The 9,369-nt window shown below is 37.8% G+C and overlaps 1 protein-coding gene across 1 annotated transcript; it reads right to left on the bottom strand.

Moving 5' to 3' along the window:
* Positions 1-2,125: 2,125 nt before the first annotated feature.
* LOC137100540 (uncharacterized) lies at positions 2,126-7,847 on the bottom strand. The gene is made up of 4 exons (XM_067478413.1): positions 7,718-7,847; positions 6,739-7,216; positions 2,920-2,924; positions 2,126-2,698 (listed from the first exon to the last, which is right to left on the bottom strand). Exons 2-4 carry the CDS (start codon positions 7,197-7,199, stop codon positions 2,244-2,246), a joined length of 921 nt encoding a protein of 306 aa, XP_067334514.1. The 5' UTR covers positions 7,200-7,216; positions 7,718-7,847; the 3' UTR covers positions 2,126-2,243.
* Positions 7,848-9,369: the final 1,522 nt, after the last annotated feature.

Consider the following 9,369-nt stretch of genomic DNA (forward strand, 5'->3'; position numbering starts at 1 on the left):
TTGAAATGAGGAAAGAGGTGTGCAGGCAGCGGAAGACACAGATGCCCTCATGCGGCCATTAATGAGATAACATTTAGAGAAAGCTTTTATTTTCCCATTTTGCTGCAGTTTGTAAACCAGTGAAGAGGAGAAACACCACAAGTTCCAGGGCCGAATCCGACATTTCTACGGCCCTGCACCATTTCTCTAAGCAGCATGTCCATACTAACACTAATGCTACAAGTATGGTGGCGCCATCATAGGCCTATAGCTTATTTCAAATATTGGCCTATGTATAAATGAAATAAATCAAATCAAAAATAAACTACATTAAACAGGTATCATAAAACCTTTGAACAAGTGTATTTAAAAAGTACAAAAATGCAATATTGCTAGTAACAATGTATCTGAATTTTTGGAAAAACATGAACTTTGGGATTACTAATCGTTTAGTTATTTGCAGTGGTGGGAAATACAATAAAATGAAATAATTATTTATTATGATAAACCATCTTTCTCATTCCACCTTTAGCACACACACATTATGTAAGAATACAAACAAACCCTCTTTTATTTGACCTAAGGAAATGATGACGTTATGTTTCCAGTCATGCAGTAAACACACACACATACACACACACACACACTATATGTAGCATGCTCCAATAGTTTTAGAAATCATCCTCTGGTCTATTGTTACTTGCCTTCCAATACACTTTTCACCACATTAGTTTAATTTCATGCATACTGCTGTGAAGTGCCAGTAATCTACTTGAATGAACATGTAAAAATAGAGATGATTTATTCCCCTTTGGCTCCTTTGCCCCCTCTTTCTCTCTCTTTTCACTTTCTCTATCTCCTTCTGCCTAATTGCGAACGTCTTGGATCAGAATCTTTGGCCCCGAGATGCAGCCTCAACTTTTTGTTTTCTACCTTGTTTATTCGATATGTTCAGCTTTCAGTTTGTCACGTGCAGTTTATCGCCTCTCTGCGTCATCATGGTGAAGAGGTTTTATCCATATTTTCCTAAATCCATTTTTTTTACAATATTAACAAAATTATGTGGGTCATTCATTCTCTGCTTTCATATTTAACAACACATACCACATATTAACATATGAATCCACACTTTTAATTGATCTAATCACTTTCATTATACACTGATAATGACAATGTGATCACACAATTTAATTATGTATATTTGTAAAATCCTTTGAACTGGGTATACGCAGACCTCTCGGTTATTCATCCCGGGTCTTCACATTGTGAGGCAGTTACGTTAGTCATAAAGCAACTGCACCATGACACGACAACATGACATTCACTTCCGCGTACAGGATCCTAAAATACAGACACACATATAATATTTCTCAGTATATTCCTGCATGTGTTAGCATGTTTTTATATTGTTAGTACAAACATGCAAATACAGTATTTGTTTGTTACATATGTGAACTAATTGGTACAATATCACTATGAATCTTCACCTATACATATTAATATTTGTGATCCAACATACAACAATCAGCCCATTATTACCAGTGATTTCAGATTTCATCCCTTGGCATGAAAAAGGAAAGCGAAACTGACAAGTTTGCATCAAAATTGGAGAAAGAGGAGAAAAGAAGAGAAAGTGCAATCTTTTGGAGTGTTCTAAGAAGTTATGTATAATTATTGACTTTGAAGAGCTTATGGGTATATTTGTATTTTATTTACACAATTACAACTTTAGGAACTAAACAACTAATCAGCCTCTTCCACTGTAGAACCACACCTAGTGGGTTGATTGAACTATGATGACAACAAACACACAAAGGCACAAAGTAACAGATAACTGGCTTAAAATTGCATCTTATTTATACTTATTTGTTCAGTATTCATTTGATATAACTCCAAAGCTACAACTAGCAGCTTAGCTTAGCATAAAGAATGAAAAAAGGAGAAAACAGCTAGTAATACTAAAATAATTAGAAACAGTAAAGTTTGGATTATTTAGAGCATTATGACAATGGTTTGGGAATTACTATTATTATTATTAGTTTAATATGAGCTTTAATGATTCAGGGACCAAAAACCATCATTTGTTTTAAATGTAAAAATATGGCCATGAGTTTCTGCTTTCAATATAAATAAAGAGCAACTCAGATTTGACATGACACATTTATTTTGCAAGTTGCAGTGACACAAACAAATTGCAAAGTCATTAAGTTTTTATCCAAATATATAAAAATATATTGGTAACAAATGGTAACGGCTGGCAGTGCTCATCTGTAGCCCAATGCACCACATCTATCCTGGCCTGGGTTTTGCTTTGGTTTGATGGTTCCAATAATCTGGATTCTATTGGGATCCCAGACACAATCCTCCTCCAAACCGCTCTTAACCATTCCACAATTGGGTGGCACCCAGGCAGTGTCGTACACCTGGCCATACTGGGGGTCATGCCAGGTCTTCTGACGTGGGTGGCGCTGACAATTAATAGCAATCACTTTCCCCACATCAACCTTGACCCTAATGACAACCCTGTCATGCTCAGGGTGATCAATGGGATAGCGGCTAGCTTTCTGCAGGTCTCTGCTGAGGTAGACACCAGGGCCCAGCATCCCATCTTTAGACTGGCGAAAACCAGAGGCCAAGATGGTCTGAGCATTCATCCTGCTGGTGCCGTGATACATGACATACTTTTTACCAGAAACTGGTGCAGAGAGGTGCAGTCGCTCTACTCCATAGGGCAAATGAAAATCATCTTCAGCCCACTGGTAACCACTCATGTTGGCGTCAAAGATCACTGTATGAAAGAATGTTATTAGTGGAAAGAAAGAAAAAAAAATCAGTTTTGATATGATTCAGCAACACAATAGAAAACAAAAGGCCCGTTTTATAGATGTGTTTATGGATCTTTCTAGCTGAGAACAAAGGCTGGAAGAAACAAAGGAAAACGGAGGCTCAGCTTATTCAAAAAGAGAAACATGACTAAGAGCCTCTTGCTACAATTCTATTGGTCAGGTGAAGTAAAGAGTTTAAACTTTACAGGTCAACTTTTCAAAGCGATTACTGTCTCATGACAGTATAAAGAGCTTAAAGTTATGGTTTAGTCAGCATACACCAGCATAGTTTCATCTGCTTTTGTCTGTCTGGAAGATCACAGTTAAGTCAGACACACCAACAAATTCCACCAAAGGTTTTCATGTAGAATATTTAGAGAAAATCAAAGTGTGTTCACATACCTCTCTTCAGGTCTGTCCAAATGTTGAAAGAGTGACTTCACATTGTCTTATAAAGGGACATCTGTAGGAGGAAATGCCATAAATTTACATAAGTGTTTTGCTTTCGTTTCACCTGCTGTTCAGTTTTATGACTTTCGTCTTTTGTCAGAGAGGAAATATTTTTTAGGTGTGGTCAACACAGAACTGACATTGGGTTCGTCTCCTTCCAGCCAGCAGAGCTGTGGGATAAACTGAGAATAATGCACAGGGCAATTACTATGTAATAACATAACCTAAAAAACTGTCTGGTCTGACTTGATTCCTGAAAACTGTTGAGGAAGTCATTATGATTGATAAAAGAATGCTTTTTGTAGTAGACTGTTTTATTTCTTTCAAATTAATTTTCATGACCCAGGCAATTGTATTATCAACTGGTATTAGCTTCTCTACATAGTATAGTAATTAAAGTGTGGACATTCAAACCAGCCATAAACATTCCACCTAATCTGTGTCTGTGTATAGCTGCATGTAGCTTATTACCACTGGGGTTTGCTCTTTGCATGGATGACACACTTTTGTCACACTAAAACTGTCGTATAAAACAGACGATGCTGTTCATCATCAGTGACTCATCCTGAAACATCCTCGGAATAATGAGCAAGAAGTAAGCATCAAATCTTTAGTTGTCGTTATTGTGATTTCACTTCTGCTCCAAGTGCCATAAAGTCTTGCTGCAGACTTCTTCTCCAACTGCCTAGAAATCTGGTTGCAGGCCCCAGTAGCTTCCTTTTTATGTCCCATCCAGATAGTAAAGCCACAGTTCCTTTAACTTTAAACTTGAACATTCAGTGTATTTACTTCTTCTATCACACCACCAAATCACCACGGGAATGCTGTATAATCACTTGTTATAATTGTTATTAACAATTACAACTTTAGGAGCTAAACAACTGAACAGCCTCTCCCCATGTAGATCCACATAACAATGTTATCCTAGTAAAAAAACTAGAAACAAGTTGTTTGGTGATTCCAGTAAAAAACAGAGAGTAAAGTTTGTATTATCTAGACCATTATGACAATGTTTCTGGACTTACATGTTTAAAATGTGCTTTTATGATTCAGGGACTACAACCTAAATTTCATTCACCTCCATTGTATTTTCAGCAGAGGGTTTCATATGGCCATGACTTTCTGTTTCCAATAAAAAATGAAAAGAAATAATTTTACATAATAAATTTATGTTGCAACTTACAGCGACACAAATAAATTACAATGTCATTAAGGTTTTATACAAATATATAAAAATATAATGGAATTCAGCAACACTAGAGAAATGAGAGGCCCATTTTATGGAAGTGTTTAGACTAACTGAGAACAAAGGCTGGAGGAAGAGTGAAAATTATATTTGTGAAATTAATATATTATCAACTTATTATAAAATGATACAGCTGCTCACTGTATAATGTAGATCTGTTTCTATCTGTCTGGAGGTTCACACTTGAGTCAGACATATCGGCATATTCCAGTGAAGGTTTAAGAGCTTAGTTTTAACTAAAGAAACTCCACTAAATTTAGCTTCTAATTCACAACAAATATAAAATATTTTAAGAAAAAAGAGAGGTATGTGAACACATACCTCTCTTCAGGGTTTGTCCAAATGTTGAGAGTGTGACTTCTATAAATGTGCATACTTCTTTTGCTTTCATTTCACTTCTTGTTCAGTTCTAGGACTTTCATTCCCTGTCAGAATAAAGATGGGTGCGGTCAACACAGCACTGGCACCGGGATTGTCTCCTGCCAGCCAGCAACCCCGTGATTGACCATGGGACTTTCCAGGCCGTTGTTGAGCAGTCTTATCACCTTGTGTAAGATATTGTGCTTGATTTTATATAAAAATATAAAATGTATGTTTATTTCCTCACAAATATTGTAACAGTGCTTTTCTTGTTTGCAGGCATATTTTATTTTAGTATTGCTATACATTGTAGTTTTAATTTGTTAGGTTTGTTGTTTTTGGATTTGGTTAAATTTGAACTCTTCTTTTGTTTCTAGTACTGTGGTGGGTTGGGGCCTCCACCTATGGGTATGGTTGGTATATTGGGAGTTCACTCACTGTTACACTGCATGTTCAGTGTTTGTATGGTTTGTTGTCCCTTTATTTAATATGATTTGGTTTGTTGTGTGGTTACTCCACATTTAGGATACTCCCAGCCCCCTGACAGTGGGTGGCTGGTCTCTGGCCGTAGTCTTATTATCTGTCTTCTTGAACGGACTATATGGGTAATGTGAGGTTCAGAAATGTTTATTCCATGGACTTTTGCAAGACCTTTGCAATATAGTTTTCTATGCATTTGGAATGAGAGAGCGCAATGGACTCTTACGGTTTAAAAAGACGTACCTGCAACATTCATTTAAATCCATATTAGCGCCATCTACTTCCACCATCATGGCCACATCCACAGAATTAGTCATGTGACATCCAGACTTCTATGAATAAAGTTTTCACAGGTTACACCAGTAATTCTAAAAAGCTATTAAAAGTAAGCTTATCAAAGTCTTTATTTACTCAGACCTACAGAGTTTAACACAAACAGTTGGTTGGAGAATACAAACAAGGTTTCTCCAGAAAAAAGCCTCATTCATTACATTAAAATATTGCCTGTGTCACGTTGCACATATTATTGAACACAATTCATTATTCCTTTCTCAAGATACCATTAGTCTGACACATAGAGAAGGAGAGCACATAGAGATATGAATAATGGCCAACTTCTTCAGTTTATTCTTCACAGTAACATCACAAAATATTTTTCTGATTATTCTTTTAAAGTTACACCACACTTCATTGCAATAAAAGATGACACACAAATCATTTTCTGCAAACAAAATCTCTTCTGCAAATTAAGCAAGAAGGTAAAATGTATCTGATCATGAGTCATCACTGAAGTTTAAGTGCCACTGTTAAATGTGTTCTCAACTTGCAGGCCAAACTTCATTTATTCATTTTCACAGGCCAAAAAATACAAAAGTTGAAAGAATTTGTTGTGCAGAAGATTAAAAGTGACAATATATGAAACTTTATTGTGACCGCAGGGAGTGACTTCACCTGGCCAATGTCAAAATGTCCATTAAATGATAGATATCACAAGATGCATTTAACTAAATTAAATTTAAACTACAGCTAAATTGTAAATTTGTAGTGCTGTTTTACCTGTAAAATCTGTTACATTAAAATAAAAATTTTATGGGTGAAATGAATAGTAGGAACAATTTCTTTGGTAAAACACAACTCCAGGAAAAAACTGAATATATTGACAGCAGATTTTTGAAATGCAAAAATGTGGCCACTACTTTCTGCTTTCAATGTAAATAAGGAGCAACTCATATTTGACATTACACCTTTATTTTATTTATGCAGTGACACAAACAAGTTGCAAAGTCATTAAGGTTTTATACAAATTTATAAAAATATATTGGAACATTTTAAATGGTAACAGCTGGCAGTGCTCATCTGTAGCCCCATGCACCACATCCATCCTTGCCTGGGAATGACTTTGGTTTGATGGTTCCAATAATCTGGATTCTATTGGGATCCCAGACACAATCCTCCTCCAAACCGCTCTTAACCATTCCACATCCAGGTGGCACCCAAGCAGTGTCGTACACCGGGCCATACTTGGGGTCATGCCAGGTCTTCTGACGTGGGTGGCGCTGACAATTAATAGCAATCACTTTCCCCACATCAACCATGACCCTAATGACAACCCTGTCATGCTCAGGGTGATCAATGGGATAGCGGCTAGCTTTCTGCAGGTCTCGGCTGAGGTAGACACCAGGGCCCAGCATCCCATCTTTAGACTGGCGAAAACCAGAGGCCAAGATGGTCTGAGCATTCATCCTGGTGGTGCCGTGATACATGACATACTTTTTACCAGAAACTGGTGCAGAGAGGTGCAGTCGCTCTACTCCACAGGGCAAATGAAAATCATCTTCAGCCCACTGGTAACGGCTCATGTTGGCGTCAAGGATCACTGTATGATACAAGGTTATTAGTGGAAAGAAAGTAAAAATCACATCAAATAAAATGAATACTGATATAGAAACTCTTTACAAAGTCTTTATAAAATCAGAAACGATTCAGCAACACACTACAAAGGAGAGTCCCATTTTACGGATGTGTTTAGACTAGCTGAGAATAAAGACCGGAAGAGGAGGGAAAATTACTAGTAGAGCTTTATCATAAGTGAAACACAACGTAGAGTATACTCTAATTTTAAATCAGAGTTTTTATGGAGCTTCTCACTGTGTTAAAGTGCAGTTCAGAGGCCTGTAAAACCCTGTGTAATGTAGATCTGTTTCCACCTGTCTGGAGGTGCACAGTTGATTCAGACATGTCGGTATATTCCAATGAAAGTTTAAGAGCTTAGTTTTAACCAGACTAACTTCACTAAGTTTAGCTTCTCATACATAGTGTATCAATAATTCACCATAAATATAAAATATATTAAGAAAAATACAGTGTGTTTACATACCTATCTTCAGGTTTGTCCAACTGTTGAGAGTGTGACTTCACTTTTTCCAGCGGACGGCTGTAAAAGGAAATGCCACGAAGATGCATTCTACTTTACTGTTTGTTTTAGTTTCGTTTCTTGTTAAAGAGGAAATATTTCTGGGGTGTGGTCAATACAGCACTGGCATTGGGATTAACTCCTGCCAGCCAGTAACCCCATGATTGGGCATGGAATTTCCAGACCTCATCCATAACAGCAAAGACACATCTTCATACCCCTGAAGATGAAAACAATTAATCAATATTAGATGTGGCAACGTTCTTTTGTGGTGCTTTGTAGTTGCTTCATTTCTGTTTGTATTCATTTTGTACATCAAAATGTCAAAATGTCCATTAATTAATATCACTTACAAGATGCCAAATGCTTTTATCCAAAACAACTTACAAGTGATGTACAAGTCAAGCAAAAATGTAAGTCAAGGAGAAAGCAAAGTGTTTTGGTTTCATAAGATGCAAGTGCAAGAATATACAGATAGAATCAGAAAGAGGAGCACACTGTAGGCAAGAGTCAGAGCTTTGAACCTGATAAGGGCAGCTACGGGAAGCCAGTGCAGAGATCCAAGATGTCAGGCAGACAGGCTGAAATATCCCAATGACAAAGTGGAGTCATCCGGTATACAGGACACAAAGAGCTGTGTGTCCTCAGCATAGCAATAACAGGAAAAGTCATGTGAGTGGATAAAATAACCCAGAAATGTTGTATAGGTAGAAAAAAGAAGAAGATCAAGAATTGAGCCTTGCAGTTTCTGGATGTGCTCAATACAACCGCAAGGGGACACAAGCCAGTGTCTTCTTGTGCCAGTCCCAAGGCTGGATAAATGCAGAGGGTTGTGTCAGGAAGCGCATCCGATGTAAAACACATGCTAAATAAAAAATGCGAATCAAAAAATGCCTCCGATGCCGGATCAGTCGGGGACCGGGTTAACAACAACCTCCACCAGTGCTGTTGACCTACACAGTACCTGTGGAAAATGGACTACTGTTGGTCGAAGAAGAAGAGGAGGAAGGTGTGTTTGTAGGCAGAGCGAGAAGAGAAAAGCTAATAATGTAGGACTGACCGTAGGGACTTTGAATGTTGGGACCATGACAGGAAAAGCTAGAGAGCTGGTTGACATGATGCAGAGAAGGAAGGTGGACATACTGTGTGTCCAGGAGACCAGATGGAAAGGTAGCAAGGTTGAAGCTTAGGAGCAAGGTTCAAGTTGTTCTACCATGGGTCAGATAGGAAGAAAAATGGAGTAGGAGTTATCCTGAAAGAGGAGTTGGTGAGGAATGTTCTAGAGGGGATTAGAGTATCAGACAGGTTGATGAGTCTGAAGCTGGAAATTGAAGGGGTGATGTTCAGTGTTGTTAGTGGTTATGTCCTACAGGTAGGATGTCGGTTAAAAGAGAAGGAGAAATTCTGGAATGAGTTAGATGAAGTGATGCAGAGCATCCCCAGAGGTGAGAGAGTGGTGATTGGAGCAGATTTCAATAGACATGTAGGTGAAGGGAACAGAGGTGATGAGAATGTGATGGGCAGATTTGGTCTTCAGGACAGGAACACAGGAGGACAGATGGTGGTAGACTTTGCAAAGAGGATGGAAATGGCTGTAGTGAACACTTTCTTCCAGA

This window comes from Channa argus, chromosome 15 (genome assembly GCF_033026475.1).
Source record: "Channa argus isolate prfri chromosome 15, Channa argus male v1.0, whole genome shotgun sequence".
NCBI lineage: Eukaryota > Metazoa > Chordata > Actinopteri > Anabantiformes > Channidae > Channa > Channa argus.

Coding starts and splice junctions, on each gene's coding strand:
- LOC137100540 (XM_067478413.1), bottom strand. CDS start 7,199: ATGAGCCGTTACCAGTGGGCTGAAGATGATTTTCATTTGCCCTGTGGA.